The sequence below is a fragment of the Chlamydotis macqueenii genome, chromosome 4 (genome assembly GCF_036417535.1).
Source record: "Chlamydotis macqueenii isolate bChlMac1 chromosome 4, bChlMac1.mat, whole genome shotgun sequence".
NCBI lineage: Eukaryota > Metazoa > Chordata > Aves > Otidiformes > Otididae > Chlamydotis > Chlamydotis macqueenii.
Window position 1 is genome coordinate 81,618,360 of NC_141559.1, and position 24,884 is coordinate 81,643,243.

At 56.6% G+C, this 24,884-nt stretch overlaps 2 protein-coding genes across 2 annotated transcripts; both read right to left on the reverse strand.

Annotated features, from left to right (window-relative positions):
- Nucleotides 1–1,289: 1,289 nt before the first annotated feature.
- On the reverse strand, nucleotides 1,290–17,515 carry UBOX5 (U-box domain containing 5). The gene is made up of 5 exons (XM_086746141.1): nucleotides 17,445–17,515; nucleotides 9,090–9,186; nucleotides 6,035–7,217; nucleotides 3,163–3,324; nucleotides 1,290–2,188 (listed from the first exon to the last, which is right to left on the reverse strand). Exons 2-5 carry the CDS (start codon nucleotides 9,141–9,143, stop codon nucleotides 1,977–1,979), a joined length of 1,611 nt encoding a protein of 536 aa, XP_086602267.1. The 5' UTR covers nucleotides 9,144–9,186; nucleotides 17,445–17,515; the 3' UTR covers nucleotides 1,290–1,976.
- FASTKD5 (FAST kinase domains 5) lies at nucleotides 11,525–17,502 on the reverse strand. The gene is made up of 2 exons (XM_086746137.1): nucleotides 17,445–17,502; nucleotides 11,525–14,204 (listed from the first exon to the last, which is right to left on the reverse strand). Exon 2 carries the CDS (start codon nucleotides 14,164–14,166, stop codon nucleotides 11,719–11,721), a length of 2,448 nt encoding a protein of 815 aa, XP_086602263.1. The 5' UTR covers nucleotides 14,167–14,204; nucleotides 17,445–17,502; the 3' UTR covers nucleotides 11,525–11,718.
- Nucleotides 17,516–24,884: the final 7,369 nt, after the last annotated feature.

The following is a 24,884-nucleotide window of genomic DNA, read 5'->3' on the forward strand; positions in this document are numbered from 1 at the left end:
CTTGGGGTGCAGAGAGGGTCCCCGCTGCCCACGGCGGTTTCAGCGCCCGGCTTGTTTGCACGGGGACGATCAGGAGGCCTCGCGCCCGGCTGAGGGCACAGGCTCCTTCCCCAAGCAACGAGAGGTGGGTGAGGAGGGAAATTCACCCCTTCTCCCTCCCTGCAGCAGCAAGAGGGGAGGAAGGGGTTGAAAAGAGCCGACAAAGGGTCTTTCGGGGGTAAAGAGGAGGAGAAATGGGGTGGATGAAGGCTCTGAGATACCTGATACGAGGTGGAGATGAGCTCTCACCTGAGGCTTGCTCATCTGAGGGAACCTTGAGACTGAAGTCGCCTCCAACCCCAGCGAGACAGCTCCCACCCCGAATCGCTGCCCGCCGGCGGGATACCACCACAAACCTTGGGGCAGGAAGAGATGCTCGGCTTTGGGCTTCGGCGGAGGCGACCGGGCTTCGTTAGCACCACAGAAGATGGCTGGCTGCGGCCGGGGAGCTCCTCGGCAGCGATCGCTCCCGGAGACGCGGGGCGGAGGAGGTGCGAGCGCTGAATCACGCTGGGATGGCGCGCTGCAAACAGAGTTAGGAGGATTTTTGCTGCCTCTAAATTGTGCGATTTCAGGGGTTTTGTTGCCTATTTTCTACCTGTTCAGTATTTAAAGACGAGGGAACTTCCTATTTTTTGCTACAGAGCTGGATTATCAACTCTCAGCGGCGCAGACGAAGCTGGGCGCCGATACAAAGCCACGTTTCCGTTCCTCGATGAGACTGCCACTGCCCGTGACCAGAAAGCGATGAACGTTACGGGTTGCTCATTCCTTTTAAGAGAGCACAAAAGGTGTCACACGCAAAGGTGAGTTGAGTCAGCCGGAGGCTCGTTACCCCAGAGAAACTGGCACAGAACATCAGCCTCTGCTCCGCGGAGAGAAATTACCAATTAAGTGCCAACAGCAGGGGGTTACGGAGGTGACAAAACCCTCTGCTGTCACCGTACCCTCGGCACGCCCAGGACACGCCGGAGACGGAACGATTCTGAGTGATTTTTCCTTCTGTTTTTTTTTTTTTCTGAACGGCTCTTTGAAGACCAGGTCTCCTCGGGTTCAGGTATCTGAGTCTCGACGCCACGTCGGTCCGCGTGCTGCGGTGACAACGCCGCTAAAACCCACGGGTCTGCAGATCCTTTGTGTCGACCGACTCGGCTTTTCCCAGCCCATTCATCCCCTGCCCTGCAAAGACACTCACTCCACGAAGTCATTAAGAGTCACAATGACACCAATGACGAGTCAGAAAGAGAACCTGACTTTCAACATCGTTTTATTAAGGCGTAAATGTCTATCAGCCAGACGGGAGCTGGACCAGTCACACGACACAAACCGAGAGTGACGTTCGGTGTAACGCGATGGCTTTTCGACGCGAGTTCATCCGAGCGGGGTGCGATCGCCGCCGGTTACTCACGCGTTGGCCACGGCCTCTCGTCGCGACTCGCCGGGCTCCAGGAGGACGGAGGCCGCGCTCCTGCAGCGCGGCGCGGGCACCGCGGGGAGGAAGGGGAGAAGTCGGGTAGCTGCACGTCGTCAACGCCCGGCCCACGACCGACTGGCTGCTCGTCAAGGATGGAAATGGTCTGAACTCACGGGGAAGCTAAACTCACGGTCCAAAAGGCACCTAACGCTAAACCACTGAGCCACTGGGACGGCGGTGAGGGGGCGGGTGGGACAGGCGGGCGTCAGTTCCGTATAAATACATATTCCTCGTTAAAGAAGCTATGGCTTTTCTTATCCTCGGATCGCGTCGCTCTGGCGCGATGTTCTAAACCCCCCCACCCCCCCACTACTCTGTAAAGCACAAGAAGACCGAGTCCTCTCCGCCACGGCGGGCGCTCAGCCGGCGAGCTCTCCCCAAAGGCCTTCGTCCTCCCACGGAGCGATACGGACGCAGGGAACAGCGGCGGCTCCTCCTTCTCGTCCTCCCGGCAGGCGAGGGCTCAGAAGTGAACCCTCCTGACGTCGTGCGTGGCAGCCGACCTCTTACAGCTCCCGCACAGCAGCGACGACGGAGGCTTCTGCTTCTCGGCCAAGCAGGGGCGACACACGAGGTGGCCGCAGGGAAGCTGGTAAACGGGCTCCGTTTTGAAATAAGAGGAGAAAGTTTTGCCGCAGGAAACGCAGCCTTGGGTCTGGCCGCTCCTGCCGTGCTCTGCAAAGGCGACAGGAGAAGTGGCTGGGCCAGGGGGGTGACAAATCCGCGCCGTGCCACCCCTCACGCGCCCAGTCCTGCCTGCAAGCTGAGGGCCCCCTCCTTTCCGTGGAGAAGCAGCAGCTGTAGGCGCTCACGGCTCAGGACCGCGGCCCGGTTTCTCTCCCGCGACCCTAAGGAAAGGGAACGGTCTGGCTCCTGGGGCAGGCTGCGCTCAGAAGGGGCCGGATCGCGTCAGCATTCGCACCGTCAGGCTTTTAATCGAGGAGAAATGACTGGAAAGGGCTTTTCACTTTCACTGAGACTACATCGGCCTTTCCCTTCCGCTTTTCCCATGAATTAAAATCACCGATTCCCCAGCGAAACGCTTCAGGTATCGCTTTGCATTCCTGTCACACGCAATTTACCGAGGGCTACTCAGTCAGCTCTTAAACGGCAGCAATTTGAAAATGGACGGGAAAAAGCTTAATAGCTTCATGTCACCGCGAGACAGCAAAAGCTGTTCGGGGAGAGAGAGACGGCCGCTGCGAGCCGCGCAGCCCCGGCCCCTTCTCGGGGTGGCCTGGGCCCTCTGAACCCTCTTCCCCGCCACGAGCAGGCACTGCCTGGCTCAGGGGAAGACAAGGAGCAAGCCAGCAGTCGGGGAATCGGATCGCAGAGGGACGCGTGAAGGTTTAGCGCTTCCCAGCATCCCAAAAAAATCATTTTGGGAAGGAGTACGCAGCTGGATTAGTGCGTCTAGCTAGCAGGTGGGATGAAAATGGCGAGGACTCAACAGCCTGGCCTACGTATATTCAAACCTCACGGGATTCTGGGCACACAACCTTCTCAGTTTTATACTGAGTATCTATTTTGGGGTCTGAAGAGGTGTAGAAAGATGCTGAGCAGCAGCACAACCCTCCCCTGTTATCCCAGTCCCAGTTCTCCTCTCCTCTCTCGCTCCCAAAGGTGACCCAGAGGCGCTGGTCGCTTACCGAGGACGGTGCCGGCGCTCCAGGAGCTGCTGCAGCCTCCCTCGCCCTGCGCCTGCTGCTGGCTCTTCATCAGCTTGGCCGTAAACGAGGGCATCGAGCTGAGCGCCGAGTTCAAGGCAGCGTCCAAACTCTCCGACAGTTTTTGTTCGTGAGAGACCGGATCTGCAAAGAGAAGGACAAGCTGGGGGAAGCGGACGCCGGGAAAAAGAACGCGCAACAGAAACGGTGCTTTGCCTCTGAACCTTTGGGATTTTAGGAGCCTTGCCACTTGCGAGAGGGCTCTTTTCCCCACCGAGGTGCCAGGATGGGGATGAAAGTGCCTCAGCTTTGGGTCCTGAGGAGGAGAAGTCCTACGGATTCCTGTCATTCACGTCACGCCCCAGTGCCAACACTCAGGTGCCAGCTTCTACCTGCAGCTCTGCAAAAGGACAAAACACCGAATAACCCAGAAACCTGCTTCTCCCTGAAACCCCAGGCAGCTCCCTCAGCCTGCTCTGCCGAAGGTCGCAGCCCAGCGCTCCCAGGCTCGCTTCGTGCAGCTAACTGGGAACAATTAAAACCGCTAAGAAACTCTGGGGGAGTCATTTTTTCCCTCTCCGTCCCGGTTCCGAGTCAAGCGACAAAGCCAAAGGCACGGGGCTGGACCCTTCCCCGCAGCGTCTTGCCCTGTGCAATACCGGAGGCGTTAATTAAGACTACGCGTTAGGAGAACGGTGTCTGCATCACTAATTCCGTTAAATCCATCTCCCAGAGGAAGACCTTCGGATCAGCGCTGCACATTCGCTGTGGCAATCAAGGCTGATGAAATCCTGCCTGGGCCGAGCGCTCCGCTTTTATTTACGTACGGGCACGGCTCCCCCGGGAGCCCCAGGACCCCACAGGGCAGTCCCCGCTCCTGCGAAACCGGGGCGCGTCCCCAGCGGGAGCTGTCAGACGTCTCTGCAATAAAAATAACTAATGATTCCTGCCAAAACATGGAACGGGCTCTAGACGGAAAGAGCAGAGCTGAAACGTGCAGCCTGACTTCTTCCTACTCATCGCGGTACCATCGAACATCAATTATTTTCAACTAAGTCTTTAAAGAATTTGTGCAAAATTAAATGACCACCTAAGCTTTTTCCTCAAGACATTTTTGGGCAGTTCTGAGAGAAAGTCGATGGGGGAGCCAGGTACCAGCAGGCCTGAAGCTGTGGGCCCCAGTTTGACGTGTTGCAGTTGAGAGAATACACAAAAACCCGCCTCACCTGCCCAGAGACAGCCCTCACGCCACCCGCGCGCCGCGTATTTACACCCGCTCAGCCCAGCCTGCTTGCAACACGCTGCTGCTCTCTTCGCGCTCACCTCAAACTGAGACAGCTAAAATGCCTCTCTCCCTCCTCCCAGCTTAAATTTACCTTCCTCCCCCAGCGGGATTAAGACCCAAAGCCGTAACGCAGTTGCTGTACGCACTACGGTTACGGCCACGCAACAGCTGCGCTGACAGCAGCTCCAACGTTCCTCAGGAATTCCTGTGCCAAGAAAGTAAAAGTGGCAAAACAGACGTGGATTTGCACCAAAGATCCGGCGTGGAGTCAAGAGGAGCAGCTGCTCACGAGCCAAGCTCTTCACCACGCACTGGAAGCTGAAGGTATGAGAGAATAAACCACAAACGGATTTTGGGGAGAGAAGCGTGAATCTCCTCGGTATTCAAACCACACATCACCTTTGCTTTCTAAAGCACGGACCTACACGGAGTATCCTACGCTGCCGCTCCCAGCGCTCGCCGGATCCGCAGGGCTGACGGCGCTGCCTTGGCTGTGGGACCGAGGTGGGTGAGAGCACTCGGCTCTTCAGGGAATTTATCTCCGGGTTGCGGGTCTGGATTGTTTTTCTACCTCCTGCAGCTTACGCCCAGCGGTGCTGCTACCAGATCTCAGAGAAAAGCAAGACTGAAAGGAAACCAGCGCTCACTTCCTTCCCCTGCAGCCACAAGTCACACTCCTCGTCTAACATCTCGACCTGGTTTGCTGCTTTAACTCGCTGCAAACCCCGGGCAAGGCTCTTCCCAGCCTGTGCCGTCCTCTCCTCCCTGCTCCGTGCAATCCCCTCGCTGCCGTCTGCTCCCAGCCCTCGCGCTGCCGCACCGAGGTCGGCGCGGACCGGAGGCTGCGCAGCGAGGCGCTCCCCGAGCTCAAGCCTCCGCCACAGCAAAAGCAGCCCCACGGTAAGGAGCCAGCCCGGCCCGGGGACGCAATCCGTGCGACGACGCGCCGTGCGCGCAGGGAACCAGCTGCACTGAGAGCCCAGCTTGGCAGGACCTGGCCAGCGAGATTTGGGAGCAGGATTAGCGCCCCATTCCTGCTTTCCTCCCTGCCTCGCTCCTCGTGGTAAGATCCACACCAGCCAGGACTCCCTGAGCCATCACCACCGCACCGCCAGCCACTTATTTTCCTGCTGTTGCGCATTTTCTTGCGGATGCAAGAACATTTTGGATGTCTGGGATAATAAACCGCTCACGATAAAGAAACTTCAAGCCGGCACGCTGCGAGAAAAACGTCTCCACATGGGCAGGGGCTTGAAAGCAAGGAGGAGAAAGGAAATATAAACGAAAAGGGAAACACTGTGATCTGAGCAGAAACAGACTGTAGAGGTAACACGATGGGAATGACGTGGAAAAATGAAAGGGAACGGGATCAAACACCATCCAGGGACGGCAGGCTGTGCCGAGGAGAGGGGAGGCGAACGAGACGGTGACCTGACTCCCAGGACATCTACCAACAGCAAAATACAACGGCCTTAAAGCTTTCTAGAGGCAGGATGGGAACGGGTACCGGAGCCTCCCGGCTTGAAAACCCGGCCCCAGAAACACCGGTGACTTAGGGAGCCGCGGTACCTGTCGAACAGTCCATCTGGATCAAATGCGAGTCACTGTCAGGTTTCATTTTTTTAGCACTGTTCTCTGAGGTAGACGTGACAAGTAAGTCTGTAGAAGAAAAATAAGGTGGCTGCACGGAGCTCTGATCCATACAGTCCATTTTCCTTTTCAGAGAAGACATCGTCAGGGAAGAAGGTGCGAGCGTTTCGGAGGCGTGGGCTCTCCCGAGCAGGTTGGTGCCGGGGATGCTGTGCTGTAGGAGGAAGTGGTCTATCCTGGCCTTCAGGGTAGGGTGAGGTAGGGGCTGCGAGTGCTGGCTGAAGGCCACCCCCGTGAAAGGATCGCTGGGCACCCTGCCCCAAGAGGCCTCGCTCCGGTTGCATTTTTCCAAGGTGGTTTGGTCGATCACCTTCCCGGAGGGCAGGAGCATGGGGAAAGTCATGATCTCCAGAGTGATGGGATCCAGGAATTCTTCGGGGATGTCTTGGACGACGTCCACCAGCTTGCGGAGGGTCTGCCGCTCGCTGTCGTTGGCGCCGAAGGGCACGCAGTCGCTCTCCATCGGCGTCCAGAGCTCTGGCTTGAGGCTGCCGACGTCCTGGGCGAAGAACTGGGAGGCCACCTGAAAGACACCCTCGATGACCTCCTGCGGGCACGATTTGGCGGGCTGTCCCCACACCTCCAACCTCTTAATGCAAGGCAAGCCGCCTCCGGCCACGTGGGTGATGCAGATTTTTAAGTGCGACACGTTGCTCAGCGAGGCGGGCCCTTTGTTCCAGAGGTCTTGAGACGCAGAGCCAGGGTAGGAGAAGACATTTTCCATCTGATGGAAGGGAGGCCTGGGCTTGAAACCTCTGTGGCCGAACGTCACTTTGCTTTGATTTTTTAAGACAGCTTTGCCCACCAGCGTGAAAGTGTCTTTGTCCGACACAGGCTGACCGGTCAGACCTGAGAATTGACCCTCAGGGCTCTGCCAAGAGGTTTTATTGCACGAGGTAGAGGTGTAAACTTCGAGGCCGGAGAAGGTTTGGTATCCCCCGGACGAGATGTCGATGTTAATCCTGCAGATCTCAATGTTGAAGGGAAAAGAGATGGTGACGTGGACTGGAGGTTTGATAAAGTATTCGCTGCGGAAACCGCGGTTTCTCCTGGCAAGGTCTTCCGAGATCAGATTCTCCACTTCGTAACCATCAGCAGAAATCTGTGATTCAAGAGAAAACTGGATTTAATCTGAAGGAAGGCAGTAAAAGGAAACTAATTTCCCAAGCGCTTACGTAGATTCTCAGGATTCTCATCGGCTGGGAACCGAGGTTGCGGTTTCACGTGCAGTTGAGACAACACAGGAGATCCCTGCTGCTGAGGAGAGCAGACCCACTCCCACCCTCCCCCTGCCACACGGCCCCATCCACTCTTCTCTGCACCCTCTGTTACCTGGCCAGCCGTTTGCAGAGCCGATTTCTCTTGCTAAAGGAGCAGAAAATTACGGCCCGTTTGTGGTTTTGGCTGGGTCAGTGAACCACGCCAAGCGGGAGAGCGTGGCTGGGAGCAGAGCAGGTCTGTGCGGGGGAGATGGGGGTCTCCTCTCTTTCAACAGTGGTGAAACACTATGTCAGCTTATCCTGCCACGTGGAGACGTTCCCAGAACCACCCAGTTACAGGATCCCAGAGAAATCTCCGGAGGTTCGGTAGCCGACAGCCTTCTCCTGCTCTGGGATGAACCTCTAACCAGGCCGGGTCCCACACGGTGTCTCCCAGAAAATCCAGTCCCACCCTGTGGTCTGCTCCTGGACTGGCTCTTCCCTTTCCTGGAAGCCCTGGAGCCTAAAAAGTCTGCAACACTTGCTAAACGAATAGATAACAGCAAGGAATATTTATTTATCCCACCTGCTTAATGTGGTCGCTCTTCACCCTCCTGATCACAACGATCGCACGGAACACCAGCACCAGGGCTGGGTCTCTCACCACACCACCCAGATGGACGGTCGCACCTGCACTGCTACTTTCTCAGCACAATATTTACAAATCCAAGCCTGCCTTGGATTCTGGGGCACGAGTTGGTGGGGAGAAAACAGCTTTGCATTAAAACTGAGTTAGTTTCTAAGATTCTCATGATGCTGAGTGAAAACGTAGAGGGCTTCTGGAGTAACTTCCGCAAGCCTTGCCAAGAGCTGCAAATTCTACTGGACAAAGGGAAAGCTGCAATATTGCAGGGAAAAAGGAATCCCAACTCAAAGCACGCACACCTGTAAGCATGTAACATCGTCTCGTTATGAGATCCTGCAAAATGAGGGCTTTTTCCCTCCAACGCCCGGCGTGCGCCACACCAGAGCGGCCGCACGAGGTTATACGGTGTCCCGCCACCACCCAGCAGACTGACCAAAGCACAGACAGGACAAACCAGATTTTGAAGGGTACCTTCTTGAAAAAATCTCTCCATACTGATTTTTCAAAGTACTGGGCCTTCAGCTCCACTTTATCTTCACGTGAACTGCAGATCCCAAATACCCAGACAGGGATTCTTAGCGCTCACACATCAGTGAGCCTCTCAAGATCGAAGCACAAGAGAGAAAGGGGATCCGGAAGCCCAGATTCCCAAGATCAGCTCACAAAACCTCCTTGCTGGGAAACGACAGGAGGCTGGTGAGCTTGGAAGAGAGAGCTGTGAGCAAATCTACCCAAATCGCAACCCTCCCACATCACTGGAAGAGGATTTTAACTGACAAAAACGCCCTCAGCTTTGCAGACCGCAAAAAAAAAAAAAAATCTGCATTTGACCTGCCTTGTCCTCAACGCTTCCACCACCAGTGGACCTGCGCAGCCCCTCCACGTTAAAAGCCCTTTCTCAACCGCCCAGACCACACAAAATCACGGGTGTTTGCTGTCAGTTGCCTTTGCTTTGTCTTTTCAGGGAAGCTTGGCGTGGCCAGCCAAAAATCACTCTTCCAGAAGCGCTAATTACCCCAGACGAGCAGCGAACAAGCCCTCCCCAGCCCAAAGCAGTCCAGCACGCCGCTTCCACACAACCCCTCCGTGCCCCCCAGCTCCCCGAAACCCCCGCGCGTCGTTGTTTTACCTTGTTGCAGTGAATTCTTGGCTTGAACTGCGGGAGGCAGACGTTTATGACCATCTTGGCAGCTGGAGAGAGCTCACTTTCCGAGCATCAGATTCAGCTTGGAAAAGGAAAAAAAAAAAAAAAAAAAAAGAAAATAAAGAACGTGAATATCAGCGAAGACTGAAAGGATCTCGTGGTTTGGAGCCTGTAGGAATCACAAGCTCAGTAGTTCCTAAAATGCAGCTTAGATCTGAGCCCGGGAGGCGAGGCCACCCAAATGATCCTGGTGGAGAGATGGGATCAAGAGAAAGAAATACGTTAATTAGTGAACCCCTGGAGAAACATCAGAGAAAACGGTTATTTTACTAAAAAGTGTCTCACCTATGGAGAGAAGAGCAATTAGACGGTGCCCGTTCCCACCCCGCGGCCTTGAACCGCGTGTTTTGCCCCCCTGCCCGTTTGCCACCGCCTCCAGCGGCGTGAGACAGGACCTGCCCGTGCTCCCGGACAACACCCAACGCGACAAGCTCGGACGGGGCCTCCTGGGACGAAGGTAACACCAGCCAGCACTAACACCGCACCGAGAAATGCTTCCCAAGGGCTTCGGGAGCCTCAGATGTAAGCTAAGATTAAACACAATTATTAATAATCGGTGTTTAATAGCTCCAAGAGAGCAGAGGGCATTTGACAGCTGATTCTTCTGACCATGTTCATTAAAGAAACTCAAGCGGACGCACCTTCTTGAATTGGTTATATCAGATCCTTTTGAAGAACGAAATTATCTGCGAGGTGAGAGTTTTAACCTTAGCTTAACCTTCGTTTTAATATGTCACTGCCTCGGGCAACCTCGCAAACGAGGAACTCGCTGCTTCCTTCAAGAACAAGCAGCCCTTTAATGAAGCTGTTAGTTCAGCCAAAAGGAAATTGGCCTTCCGGAGGCACGCGGGTCCGGCCGCGGAACGCGGAGCGTTAAGGAGCTCGCTTCACCTGCCCGCTAAGCGTGCGGGAGGAATCCGGTCTGCGTGCGATCAAGCGCAACAGCCTGAAACGAGAAACGCCGTATCCACGGTACAAATCCCACGTAGAAACATCAACACCACGGAAGCCAAGCCCGCAGAGAGCAGAGCTTGAAGGCTGCAGCGCCAACGCTTGACCTAAAAAGAGCTGTGGTGGGCCAGAGGAGCACGCCTTCCAGCCCAATATTTGGTGTGACAGCCGTCAGGAGCAATTCCTGCTCCTCAGCGGGGAACACAGGACCAGGGCACGCACAAACCGACGCTCCTCCAATTCTCCTTTCCAGGCTTTCTGAGCCTGAGAGGCTCCCGGTACAGCGAGGAAATGTTCAAACAGGCTTTTGAACTGGTCTGACTTTCGGCACCCACGCCTTGTGGGAGTAACATTGCCAGTTTAACTACAGGCTGCGTGACAGAACGGCTGCTTTTGCTTCATTTTGAACCTGTTGCCCGGTGAATCAGCTTGGCCCTACGGCGAATGCCGAATTCTCCTGGGGACGTTGCAGCCACGCAACCTCCTCTTCGCAGCGCTGCCTCACGCCGGGGTGCAAGCTGCTCCCCAGGACAGGTTCACGGCTTCTTCCGAGCCTAAGGCCGTTACTGAGGCTGCGTCCTAAATCTAGTGACGATCCAGGCGCTTGTGACACAGAGCTTCTAAATCTACGAACACTTTAAAAATACAGCACGCAGAAAACTGCATTGCTGAAGTCGTTACCTGGCACAACAGACGACCCCAAGGTCACGAAGGACTCAAAGACCACCCAGTGCCACCAGGATGGCACACAACTGCGCCACCTCTCTTGGGCGCGCGCCTTCCCTCAGGCGAACAAAGATCTTTCGACTGAGGCGGTGAAACACAGACCTGAAGGACCGTACTCCGTCCTTTTCCGTGCCAGCAAAGATCCTCCGTGGTCTTGGACAAGTCAGTTAAAACCAGGCTTTCTGGAGCCAGCCTGGTGTCCTACGTGCAACTAAGGAGCTGCTGCAGTAAGGAATGTGCACAGTGGGCGCTGAACTCCGTAACGCTGAGAATCTGAGGGAGAGAGAGCCCAGGTATTTCAAAGCAGCAGCTAAAAATGAGCTGGAACACAGGATCCCCTCTGCCTGGCATCGCTGAGAGCTGAGCATGAAATTAATGCCTCAGGGTCAGAGCAGCCCAACTCTCAGCTCCAGCTTCCATCTCGCCACTCGGCTTTCACACTCTGTCCTGCTCCTGCACAGCTCCTCAAGGAGAAAGGCAGACAGCGTGCCCACCAGCCGCAGCTCAGCGGTGATGGAAACAGCAAGGAAACACCGATGTGTGTTCCTGGCACTCAGGCCAGCTTCATGACTAAGAACCATCTCAATTCTCCCCCAAATATCACTGTTCCGCTCTCACGGAGTCACCAAATCCATCCGCTTTCACTCAGGGCGGAGAAAAAAAAAAATAATCACGGAGAAAAATGAATAGAACAGTAGTTTTTATTTGTCACGGAAGCATCTGAGGATCTATGTACAAAAGGAGCAGAACACAATCAGCTAACACAGCCAGGCAGCCCCAGCACACAGCACCTTGCCGAAAACTTAACCAAGGCCGAGAGACCGTTTTGTTCAGCAATCAGAAAGCGAGACGCAGCCGGGAGGCCGCGGACGGCGGGCTAGCCAGCCCCGTTAAGCAGCGCCGGGTCGAACACTTTGTAATGGAGGTAGCTGAGTTTCTCCAAACGCGTGCGTTTGAGCAGAGGGAACCATTCCCAGAAGGGAAGCTCGACCACCACGTACCCCAGCTGCCGTAGCTGCCGCCGTTTCAAACGGTGCAGCCCCAGGAGCCGCTTGGAGCAGAAGCAGTAGTGGTTTCGGTTGGACACCTGAATAGCCAGCTTCACCCCGCGAGGCTGCCGATTCAGCGAAAGAGACGGGGGGGCTTCACGCCAGCACCCCAGTTCAGGCTCAGCTTGCGATCCGGCATCTGCAAGGAGAGCTCCACCCGAAAGCGCAGCGCGATCCCCCGCGCGTGGGGTTCGTGCTGCTTCCCCTCCCGGAGGGGCTTCATCTTCCGCTTCCACGGGAGACCGGCTGTTCGATCTCCCTTTTAGAAGCTGAGTCATTAAATCGTCCGTTAGACTAACTCCAATGTCTTCCAGTTTCTTATCTGCAACTGGGTTTTTTAAGTTGAAAGGGATGGGACGCCCGTCCACGGATAAACGAACCTCCAGGTCACTGGATCTCGTGTGAGGTAGGATCATGTGGTTCTTCACGTACTCGGGGCCACCTAACATGTTCCCAAGAAGAGACACGGCTTCCACAATTTCAGGCCTAACATAGATTTCTTGCTCGGCAAAATTCAAAATCATCTCGGTCAACTCTTGAGAAAGTTGAGGCGGAAGGCGGCTGCCTTGGTAGCTCGGGCACTCAATTTCGACGCTCTCGCTAAGGGTGAACAGGTCCTTTTTGAGCTCGTATTTACTACCCCTCGTCTTCCGGACAAAGTCATCGCTCAAAGCATAGTCTATCAGCTCCTCTGGGAAGCGTTTGACGAACGCCAGGCCAAGCAAACCAGTCAGGAGATGCTCTGGAAACTTCCCAAATTCATGGAGTTTTCGATGCATTTGCTCTATCAGGCTGGAGTAAAACTCTTCCTCGTTCGGAGGTTCGTAGTCCAGGCACCCAAACGACCACAAGAACTTGGCAGCGTCTTTGCTTCGGCAGTAAGTCACCTTAGAAGGCAAAGCCCTGGCTACGGCAGCCATGACGCCTTCGTCGAAGTAGTGTAGGGACGAACAGGTCAGAGTGACGTGCATGATGCCCTGGATGTTTGTCGTCGGAATCCGAGCGGGAATAACCTTCCCAAGTTCCTTCAGGAGGGGTAAGTGGTCCATGCGAGTGTAGCGGAGCATTTTGAGCACGTTCACCAAAGCGTAGGTGCTCATGTCTTCCATCTGCAGGGAAACCCTGTCGGCAATTCTTCTCATGACGTGGTCAGAGATACCGCTGAGGGACTTGAAGAGCCCTAAGCAGACAGCGCCCACCTCCTCCAAGGTGAAGGAGTCCAAGTATTTCAAAATCATGCTCTCCACCTTCTGCGACAAGTCCGCGGGCGACCTCCGGCCTTCACCGATGATATAAACGAGCTGAACAAAGCGGGGCAGAGTGAGGTCTTTCCAGTGCGCGTTGGCATAGCTGAACAAAATGCTCAGGTAGGAAGGCACGTTACGCTCCAGACAGCGCCAGCAATCGGCCACCAGCAGCAGCTGGTCCAGGTTCATGTCCCACGCCCGCCGGCAGAATTCCTTCTCGCACGCGTTCAGCAGAGGGTGGGCGGGCGGAACAACCAAACGGACGCAAGCTTTTAAAACGTCGACGAGGTCCGAAGTGTCGAACAGCCCGATGTTTCGGACAGCACAGCGACACAGCTCATTAAACCCGGGCTCGGACACCAGCGCCGCGTGTTGTTCCACCGGCAAACGACTCAGCCTGTGAAAATGGTCTGTGATAGCTCCTGGGCTCTGGCCGCCCTTACGTACGGCCACGCTGCGTAAAATCGCAAGACCTTCTTCTAAAGGGAGGGTTTCTATCGGCTCAGACTTGTCAAAGCTGAGAGATCTGTATTCAGGCCGCCCCTTCTGAAACACGCGAGGGTCCTCCTTGGAGTCATGCGTCTCCGTTCCTCCCTTTTCTGCCTCCTCCCCGGCTTGTGTCGCACAGACGGACTGCTGGAGGAGCGGTTTGGACTCGGGCTTTGGCTGGGCACTTCCGAGGGGCGGCAAAGCCCGAGGAGAGGTGGTACCGAGCGCGGGCTGAACCCGCGCGGCGCCAAGGCCGGCGAAAGCGTCGCCAAGAGCCCGGCCGCCGTTCCCAGCAGCGTGCTGGGAGGCAGCTCTGCTTTTGGCATAGGCGGATGGGTTGTACAACACTCTGTAGTCCAGCGGATTCAGCAACTGGATTGTAGCCGCAGATTCGGTTCCGGTGTTGGCTGCTTCTGGGTTCTCTTCCTTTTTCTGCTCACTTTCACCGCTTCCGCTCTCGGCCTTGAGCTTGGCTGTAGTCGAAAACGCAGTCACCCTGCTCAGCCTCGGAAATCTTCGACATATTAGCACTGTAGCCATGGCTCACAACTTACTGGGGTCAGAATTGCTTCCAGGTACTGAAAAAAGGGCAGACGAAGAATGAGTGGCTTCCACCTAACACGAAGCACTTTTTTAATTTATCCTTTACGCTACCGAAAGCGAGGCGATGCCAGCGGTTCCCTGCGAAGCCATGAGGCACCCCATCAAGACAAGCACCCAGGTGACCCGACATACGCGACGCCGGGGTGCGCGACAGTCAGGTACGACCTGCTGCTCAGCAGCTACAAGTAACCTGGCACAGACTCTGAGAATTAAGGAAAAAAAAAAAAGCCAACTCTCTTGCATTTTTAAGACCCAAACTGCTTTTCTGTCATTCTAAACAACGAAAACGTATTTTTGCGGTAAGAGCTGCAGCTTCAAAGAGGCTTCACGCGTTCAACCAGAGCGTTCTGCGACTTCAGCCACCGCAGTCTGGAACACCAACCGCCACGCCAGCAGCTGTCGGAATCGCCGGGGCGCCACGCCGCTCTCCGCGCCTGCGGACGGCACGCGGAGCAAAGCCTCCGCAAAACCAGCTCACGGAGTAAAAGCTGGCCCACAGCCTGCAGATCAAGATTAGCCGAAAGGAGAAATGCAGCCCTAGAACAAAGCTGGGGGAAAGTAAGGCAGAATTTACACAAATCATTAAGAGATGCCACATCCCGAGTTGAGAATCAGAGGGAATAGAGCGTTACGCTTCGCACTTGGGAGAGCTTCCCAGAGTTTTAGGGTACAGAAGGATTAAAAACGCCAGGCGCCTTCCTAACTCCTGCCCAAACGAGCCACGGCACAGAGGGTGAGGATGAGGAAGCTGTCAGGGGTTCAGCCGCGCTGCCAGCCTGCCAAACGGAGCCTGTTTACGATGATTCAGATGCCGACGAAAGAAAAAAAGAAAAAAATAAAAGCACCAGGCCAGCGCTCTGCATAACACACCCTTATCACACCACGCGCGGCCAACCCCAAAGATGCACTAAACGTTTTCAAATTCTTTTAAACCCCTCGTGCTTTCATTGCCACGGGGCGACGAGCAACCAGGAAAGCCGAAGCCCGGCAAGAGGCGCGGCAGCAGCGATGCAGATCAGCTTCTGCGCTCCCCCACGCCGGGGAAATAAACCCTTTTACGCGCATCCCTCTCCGTCAGGGCCAGACCAAAACGTCCCAGTGGCGCAGGCGAACTCAGCCTTGCAGCACCAAAACGGACGCTCGGGGGCAGCGGCCAGTCAGCTGGTGGGTGAGAAGCTGCGGGAGCAGTAACCCTCTCGGCTGCCCCAGCGGGAGAGGTGAAAAAAGGAATCTGAGTGGGGAAAAGGGGGCTCCAAGTCAAATCACGACAGGCAGGAGAGACTCTACCCCTCCCTGAGCGTCTTGTGAGCAGGGGAAAGGAAAAGCCCCCTCAAAACCTGGACAGCGAGACCCGAGCCAAGAGCTGTGGCGCTGCGGCACGGCCCAGGCCTCGCGAAGCCGGCGGCAGCAGCAAGCAGGAGCTGAATTTCAAAGCTCTCCTGTTGAGCACACAGAAACGTTCAATGAAAATGTAATTCGTGGCTCCGCTGGCTGCGAGGTTCAGCCTGAACCGGCCAAAGCGAAGCGACGCGGGAGACGGGCAGCAGCGAAGCGGGCGAGGCTCGGATCCGCGCCGTGGTGAGGGGAGGAGGCTCCAGCCCCGCCGCCGCCACCTCCTCCTCCAGCACCTCGCAGAGCTCGTCCTGGGGGACACTCAGAGGGGCTGGCTCGAGCCGCAGAGCTGACCTGGGACAAGAGGAGGTTTGTACGACCTAGGCTTTCCCAGAGACTTTCTCATCCGGCTCCGCTTTTCACGTCCTCTACTCATTTTTCTGTTCTTGACGAAACGAGCAAGCGCTACAGAGAGACACGCCCTTTATTTAAAACAAGTCCCGTTCGCTCGTGGGAGGTGATGCTACCTACGAAACGCAGCGCCCCGCTGCCACCAGAAACACCCCTCTCGGCGACCACAGCCCCACTTCAAAGGCAAGAGAATCGAAGTCACAGCGTTCGCACACGCAAGGCGAACGTCGCGTGCTGCTGCCAAGAACACCGGCCACGCCATTCAGCGTTAAGCCGTGACGCGTTTGGGAAGCTATTCAGTAAAGAGAATATTTCTCTCCTTCCTCGCTCCAAATCCAGCAAAAAAAAAAAAAAAGAGGGGATCACGCGCAGGGAAGCGAGGTCAGGCTGGGCTGGGATACTTCAACAGGTTTGGTCCAAGCGGCCTTTTGGCCACGGCTTTCACCCACCCCCAGCCTAAATCTTTGTGATCTTCGAAGTTTCTGCGACGTTTCTCTTCCAACTCAACCCACACCTCTCCTTGATTTTCCACTCTTCCTCTTACCCCGAGTAATCAGCCTTCCTTCCTCCTCCCACCTCCTCGTTCCACCACAGCCAAACCCCTTCCCACCTCTGGGCAAGCCTCTCCAGGAACTTCACTTCCAGCGACTCCAAAAAAAAAAACCAGTCAGAAAGCCGCGCTTCCAGCCGAGCTCTCGGCCAAGAGCGCAACCGAGCGGGAGCCGAACACCTGGCAAAGAACGTTCCCGGGGGGGATCCCACCCGCCTCGGAGGGGCGGCTCTGTGAAAGGGAGGGGGGCACCCCGAAACGCCGCCCGTGCTGTCGGTGCCTCTGGGGAAAGGACGGAAGAGTTCGGCAGCCACGGCTGTCCCCCCCTCCGCCACCGACAGCGGCGGGGCCGGCGGCGTCGCCTCGCTCCGCGGGAGGAACCCGGTGATCCCGGCGGTGAAATTCTGGGGGCAAACCTGCTCGTTTTGGTCAAAAACGTGCAGTCAACGCCCGCACCCGGGCTGAAGAGAAAAATAACACGAATGGATTTTTTTTTTTTCTCCCCCTAACGGATTATGACGTCAGAGTGAAAAAACACCACTTTTTCCCTCTGTTTGTGCTTTTTTTCCCCCCCTTCAGTTTTAAGCCCCCGCCGGGATGAAGGGCCCGGCCAGCCCCGGGGCGGAGCGGCCGCCAGGCCCGGCAGCCGGTACCGCCGGGAACCCGGGCCCCGCTACTTCCCCGTGCGGCTGCACCCATATAGATAAAAAAATTACCGATACGGATAAAAAATACCGATACGGATAAAAAAATACCGACAGGGATAAAAAAATACAGACACACGGGGTGGGGGGGCTCCGCGCATGCGCCCGTGCTGCCGCCGCCGCCCCCTCCTCCTCCTCACCCTGCGGAGGGGGCGGCGCGGGGGAGGGGGCGGGAGAGGGGAGAGGGAAGGGGGCTGCCCCCCCCCGCCCGCACTCACCGGGGCCCGGCGCCCGCCGCCGGTTGTGGCCCTGCCGCCCGCCAGCCCCTCCGCCCAGGCCGCCCCCGTCGCTTCCGGCTACCTGACGGTGGTGACGCACTTCCGGCCCTACGGCAGCCGAGAGGGGAGAGGCGGCGGGAGGGCGGGCGGGCGGCCGGCAGGGGGCGGCGGCGGCGGCGTCGTGTCCCGGCGCCACGTGATGCGGTCATGTGACGCTGAGCGGGGTCACGTGGCTGCCGGCCGGGGCCGCCATGGCGGTGCCGGGGTTCCCTCCGGGGCTGGGGGGGTCCGTCGGGTGTTTGGGGGCGCGCTCCCCCTCCAGCCGAGCACCAGGCGCCGTGGCTGCGGGCCCCGAGGGTTCCCGGGTCCCCCGGGGGAGCTGGGCCGCGGCCCGCAGGAGCCGCCCCCCCCCCCAGGCCCCCCAGGCCTCACCCGGGGATGAGGTGGTGAGGGGGTCCCGGGTGTGGGTTTGGGTGGTGAACGGGGTGGGGTGGAGGCACACGTCTCAGCTGATGCCCTTCGTGGCAGCTCTGTGGGCAGAGTCAGAGCGGTGGAGGTGGGAAGGGGCCTCCGAAAATCAGCCGGTCCAGCCCCCTGCGCCCGCGGGGCCGCCCCGAGCCGGCTTGCCCAGGACCGTACCCGGCTGGCGCTTGGATATTTCGAATATTCCCAGCTCTGCAGCGCCCAGACGCCTCTCGCCTCTCAGCTGCAGGCTTTAAACGTTGGCAGACGGGAATTAAGTAAGGCCTGGAGCCTGGAAGTGTGTTGAGCCGGACACATTCACGGTGATCTTAGCACTTGCATCCTTTCCTGATCTTTCTGCCCCTCGAATTTCACCTCTTCCCTCACATCAGCCTTTTATACTCTGGCAGCTGAGGAAATCGCATCTTTAGGAGACCAAGCGGAGGTGGAGGAGAGCCACGGTGCTTGTGGTGAACTGCGACAAAAGTCTCGTGTCGCTGAGGGGCCTGGGACCTTAAACCTGGCCCGAGGGGAAATCGAGGGGTTGAAGCATTTCAACTGCTTGTATTTTCCACTCCTTCAGCTGCACGAAGGGTTCGTGCCGGGGAAGCAGCCCTGTTCTCCAGCCCAGCGTCGGGATGCCGGCGGGTGGACGTCCCGCACCTCCCTGCAGCCCGGACGGCGGCTCCCTGAACCCTTTCCCTTTCCCAGCCTGGCGGCCCCAGCGCAGCAGGGGTCTCTCTGGGAGGTGGCAGCCTCTGAGCCCCGGAGCTGGGGGAACCCCGGGGAGATGCCGCAGCGGGAGGTGTGGCTGCTCCAAGCTGCGCCTGGCTCCGGGAGCGTGGCTGGCGTCTCCACCTGGGTCTTCTCTTCCCCACCGTGTCCTCGCTTGGAAATCCCTCAGGCCTGAGCCTGGCTTGGGAGCAATTCGGTCACCTACGCGAGTGTTGGGAGGTCTCGGAGCGGCGTGGGGCTGACGGAAAGCCCCTGTCTTTCTCAGTCAGCCCTGGGACATCTCCAGCAGCTCTGGAGGCATCCGTGGGCGTCTGAGCTGTGGACCGCGGCGAGAACTCAAACACAGACGTCTCGTCCAGCCCTCCGGCCGCCGTGGCGGCCTTGTGGTGCTTGTTCTCCAGTGTCTGAGGAGCGTGAGCACCCCTTGTGCCCCCGGGAACATCCCATCCGGACACAGAGACGCGCGACGTCCCGCTCCGCTCCCAGCGGCTCCCACCTCCCCGCTCCCGCTCAGCCGCGGCGGGCCGCTCTCCGTCCTCCGAGACGGGAGCTACGAGGAATCTCTCAACCGAAGGGCGCTGGTGTGTCCAGGGTCCCTCTCGAAATCCCCCGTGGGCCTGGCCGCTTCTCCCACCCCCGACACAACCAGACAAGCCACGCAGTCGGGTTTTTAAAATGGGGCCTTTCTGCGTTTTATTTTGCCCAATAAAAATCCTTCACAGTCGGGTAGAGATCGGAGAGTGAGAGATACGTATACATATAGATCTGCGTGTGTATTGGTATATATACATACCTCTGTACAGATACATATATTTATTCACCGTAGAAAATCGCGAAGGCGGGAGCTCTTCACATCTTGGATCACCCAGTGGCAACGTACGACAGACTAGCAGTAGATTGGGAAGCGTGGTTTAGTTTTCACGAGAGTTTCCGAAACGGACACACCTTTGCTGTACAAAAATCCCGGAATGCTGCAGTTTTTCTCTTTATTTTTCGACTTCTTGTGTTTAAATACGCTGACCAGAGACAACGTCAAGACAATGGTGTTTGGAAGTGACCAGCGGACAGGAGAGACACCCAACTTTATGGACTTCTGTTTTTTTTAATATTTTATTTGTAAAGTATATATATATATATAATTTTTTTTCTTCTTTTTTTTTCTTTTTTTTTTTTTAATTTTATTTGCAAAGTCTCGTTAAACGCAGTTCGGAGAACCAGCAACAGTCAACGCAGAAACGAAAACAGTAACGGAGTCGAGTTCAGAACACTTCTGGTTTGAATTCACAGTAAGACCAGAGAGAGACCAAGGCGCCGAGAAACGAACGGGAGGAAGGAAAGCGCGGGGCTGGGATCGAATTTACAGGTGGGTAGGTCCAAAACGTTGGACGAAGGGTCTGATGCGGGGGGTCCTACGCACACACACACGGCCTGCAGCTCAGCCGGTGGCGGAGCGGCGGCGCAGAGCTCTGCCTGCTCCTCCACGGGACTTTTATTGCTGGTGAAATCAGACAGCAGGCTTGCTCGGGGGCGCCGGCTGGCCCGACCTGACGTTCTCCCGTCGTGGGGGGAGCTGGGTTTTGGGAGGACACCTATTGACCTGCTGGAGAACAGACGCAGAAGACAGGCGACTAAGCAACGTGCATCGGTTTAGGATGAGGAAACCCTCACAAGCGTACTGCCCGGTGCAAGGCAAAGACCGAGAGGGGTTCCTCTCGGCTCACAGCGTTTACCAGGTCCGAGTGAGTGCAAACAAAGACACCTTGGAGGAGCTCCAGCCCTGGGCTGGGCTCTGCGGGGACACCGCTGCGTCAGAAGGGACTGCATAGACACATTGGCCGGTTGTGCAGCATTTTTTTTTTTTTTTTTTTTTTTTTTTTTGCACCGGTGGTGGAACACTTTTGCACCGGTGGTGGAGCTCTGCCTGCGCACGTTTTGCTCCCTTTGGCCGCTGGAAGGAAAGGTGTCCCCCGCGTGACACCCACGGGGGAAAGGGGACCTTCTCCTCCCAGAGGGCTCCTAGGACAGCCTGGCTCCCGGGAACTGCAGAGCCAGCGCCGTGGTCTGGCTGTCACCCACTGGTGTCTGGCTGTCACCAAACGTGACTCTGTGAGCTCAGATGCCCCGCGGGGACCCAGCGGCTCCCATGTGGGAGAGCTGATGGAGAAGACCCGCTGCAGTCACCCGGTAACAATCATGGGAGGGGCATCAGAGGGGGGTGGACCACACCTCCTCCGGTGGCCCGCTGCATGCGGGCAGCTTGGGGTCTCCAGGTGAATGGGGACTGCCAAGCTCAAACCGTTGGTGATTATTTGGAGCCAAACTGGACCTTGCGTCCCTCTCCAAAGGAGGGGAGCCCGGGGCCGGAGCTGTGAAGGTATTCAAGGGAACGTTGGCTTTCCTGCAGGTATCAGAGCTGGGAATAGTCCCTTTAAAATCTCTAGAAAAATCTATTGCTTTGTGACAGAAAGCAGAGACTTTCTGCCTGAGAACACAGATCTGTAGAAGAGCCGTGCAAACGCAACCCTGCGTGTCAGAGGTTGTCCCAGGCTCCGGATCTAACACATCCCCTTCACTGGGAGAACTGGGGAGGAGGCTTATCCTGGAATTGCAGAGGCTCATTTCTGGTGTTGCCGGCAGTTGCAGTGCCAGCGTGGACCGTCCTGTTGGGAAGCCAACATCTGCAAACAGCTGGATGTGATCTCAACCCCTTGATAGACTCAGGAGCAGGTGGCATGGGATGCTGCACGCAGACCAGGGGCACTCATACGCCCCTCACACCCCTGTCTTTCCAGAGAGTGGAAGGACGGGGGAAGCCCCAGAGCTGGGTGGGTGCAATGTTGTGAAGCCCCGTGGAGTCATCTCAAGTGACTGCAAGCCATGGGGATGTCCTTCAGCAAGAAGCGAGATTGTTCTTGGAGGCAAAGCAGGGCCAATCTAGCTGGGCATGACAGAGAGGAGAGGTGGGAATCAGTGGTCTAGAAAGCTTCTCTGAGGGCAGGGTCAGGACACACCACTCTCAGGGGGAGCTTTGGGCTTCGTGTCTGGCTTGTTCAGATGTATTGTGGAGAGTCCTGGGAGAGGCGCTGCCTGCTCCTGGGACAACGGGGATGGTGTTGACCTAAAAGGAGGCAGGAGAGCCTGGAGAGCTGGGGCAGAGGAGTAGCAGGGCACAGGCAACATGATGAGCAGATCTTTAGCAAGGGCTCTTGATGCAAAGTAACTCCATGAAGTGGCCTTCAACGCTTAGGCTGAAGGGTTGGGTTAGAATAATGGCAAGTTGGACCTGCTCCCATCCAGGACAGAAGCCAGAGCTGTCATTGCACGTTAGAAGGATTTTGTGGTCTTGGTAGGAAGAAGCAGAGAAGGCTTAGCACTGCCGTGGAGCAGAGACACAGTGAAGAGGCACGTGCCCGAGGCCCAGACCCACCCAAGCACCCATCCACAGGAGCGCTGTGGGTGAAGATCTCCCACTGGCTTACGCTCCACGTGCCAAGGCTGGGAGCAGGGCCAGGAGCCTTCATGGAGCTAAGGTGGGCAGAGGGGCCATCGGCACCCCAAGCAGGAGAAGCAAAGACCATGGTGCTTTCATCTCAGAAGATGGTTCCCTGGTAAGGAGGGTGTTGAGGACGCCCTGGGGTGAGCTAGGGAGAGGACACCAAGGGGGCAGGAAGCAGGACCACCAGCTCTCAGGATATACATTTTCCTGGCCAGTTCACACTGGTCCAGAACAAGTCCTTGACTGGACCCCGTAGCAATGTCTGCTGCTAAAGTAGAGGAGACCTGTGGCCCTGAAGGCAAGTGTAATGGCTTGGCATACATCCTCTCTTCTTCCCAAGACAAAAGGGGAGATGCATCCCTCTGTTCTGCCTCCTGGGAACAGCCCCTGGTCCACACTCTCCCTGGGCAATGCCTGGAGCTAGGTGGAGGCCATGGAGGATACTGGTGTAACCAACTGGGGACAATCGGCTCACCCAGTAACTCCTTTCTCTCCTGTCCTGTCTAACACAGGAACGGCCCCTCATGGCCCTGCAAACGTTCCCAGGTGGGATACAGGGAAATCCAAGCCCTCTCCTGTCCCCTGCCAGCTCTTGTTCCCCCTTCCCAGCCCACGCCGGCCTCATCCCTCCCCAGGAAAGCCGAGAGGCAGCTCCAAGCCTGCAGTCCAATGCTTCTCCAGAGATCTTTGGTCATGTTTCTCATGAGCTCACCGTCTTGAGCAAGCTATAAAGTGCCACTGCGAGGGGCAGGAGTGGGGTGGGTTGGTCCTTTCCATGGGCAGCAGGGCTCAAGGGGGACACTGCGGGGAGCCACTGTCTGCGGGGCGTTTTGGGGGAACACGAGGATGGGCAGAGGGGACTTCAACCTTAACCAGGGGACAACTGCAAATCCTGAATCAGGATGACAGCGAGCATCGAAGCAGGACAGCGACACCAGGCTGCTCTGCTGGAGCCAATCCCAAGCAGATTGCCTGGCTGAGCCCCCTCTGTTTCCACGACAGCCAGCAAAAGCTCAGGGGGTGCCGAGCACCCTCCATGCAGCGCTCAGCGCTCGAACAGAGCATCGGCTTCTATGGTCAATGCCAGTCACCAGTATAGAAGCCAGAGAGCTTTCTTGTCTCTTCGTTTAATCATCGTAAATGCAGAGCTGGGCTGTTATTTACATCCAAGTACGCTTGTCTCTGTATAATGTAGCAGCATAAGAGCAACAATTTGATTCCTATCCTGACCGCGGAAAGCCAGAGGTGATATCCCTCCGGCACCATGCCAGTGACAGCAGGAACGGTGGAGCCGGCTGCTACGAGACAGTAGCAGAAGCGAAGTGGGACCGTGTGAAGCACAACGACGTGCGATGGTTGCAGCGTTCGCACCCAGGGCAAGACGGGAATGCTGGCAGCGCAAGGGGAACTAGCCCAGCTGGGTCGACATCTGACAGCGACGGCAACCAACCTTGAAACAACCCTACTCACAGTAACGGGTAAGAGGAGCTGCTTAGACCTTCCCTGGCACCAGGATGGCCTGCTTAGCCCAAATCCTTGCGGGTGGGAGTTGCTGGAGCTGATCCGTGTCCTCCGTTTGCTCATATAATGGCCGTGTGCGTGTGGCTGGAGCATGACTCAGTTACCCACACGTGGGTGACGTGCCACTAGAGGTGCTCCAGGCCTTCCCACCCCTGGCCTGACTCTCCCAGAGGTCTTGGGTCATACTGACCAGCTCCATCTATCAGGTATCCCAGAGCATCTCTAATGTCTCTGGACCTCATGTGTGGGCAACTGACCTGAGACCCTTGTGACCACAGATTTTGCAGTTGGCCAGTGGCAAGTTAGAGGTGACTTCTTGTTTCGGTAGAGGCACTAACCATGTGCAAGATTTTGAGGGCGATACTTGGAGAATTACACGTGAGCCAGTACGTCACACTGAATCCTATCAGCTCCAGCACTGGCTGAGCAAAGGTGGAGGAGATGGCTGGGTTGCGATCAAGCCCAAACTCTGAGTTGAATTTCATGGACAGAAACATTTATCAGCCCTCCCTGAACCTCCAAGAGTCAAGATGCCAGCCTCCTTGGCCATTCCCAGGATATGTCATCAAAACACCACTCTGGCACCCCTTGGCTATCTTGCTCCAAGGCTAAGACCCCAGGGCCTCAATGCAGACCTAGCTCGTGATGGGACACTTCATCCAGTCAGTGAGGAGAAGTGTTGAAGCCTGGAAAGAGCTAGGTGAGCTCCTGTCTGGGCCAGATCTGAGCACAAACAACAGGAACCCAGGTGGCCCACCGTCATTTTGTTCCATCTCTGCTAAGTGAAGGGCAGTCACCTCCAGGAGACACTGGTTACCAGCATGTGGCCATGCAGTGCTAGCACATGGGAGAGGACGTGATGGGGAGCAGTGCATCCAGTCGTGGGGAGGATTCCTGAAGAGCAGGAACCTTTCATGGCAGTTTGGCCGGGGCACTTGCCAAAACAATCCGTATTTTATGGCACCGTAGCATGGGGGGGTGGTGGTTTCTGCAGGACTAGCTGAGTGCTTGGGCGATGCTGGGTGAATCCCAAGAGAGGGAAAACCATCCTCAGCAGCATGGTGTCTTAGTGGGTGTCTGCGGGGAGGCCAGCCATGCCTCTGCTTCTTCTGCCCATGGATTAGCAGGGAGCTCTGGTGAGAAGGTGTCCCGCAGAGTGATACCGGTGTCCGTTCCTCTTGAGTGGAATTGCAGTGTACACCTCAGCAGCAGATCCTTGAAACTCA

Excerpts from the sequence above, each read along its gene's own strand:
- FASTKD5 (XM_086746137.1), bottom strand. The coding sequence starts at position 14,166 with ATGGCTACAGTGCTAATATGTCGAAGATTTCCGAGGCTGAGCAGGGTG.
- UBOX5 (XM_086746141.1), bottom strand. The coding sequence starts at position 9,143 with ATGGTCATAAACGTCTGCCTCCCGCAGTTCAAGCCAAGAATTCACTGC. Across the intron at positions 7,218-9,089 it reads CAAGAATTCACTGCAACAAG|ATTTCTGCTGATGGTTACGA; the intron begins GTAAAACAACGA and ends CTTGAATCACAG. Across the intron at positions 3,325-6,034 it reads CCAGATGGACTGTTCGACAG|ATCCGGTCTCTCACGAACAA; the intron begins GTACCGCGGCTC and ends TTCTCTTTGCAG.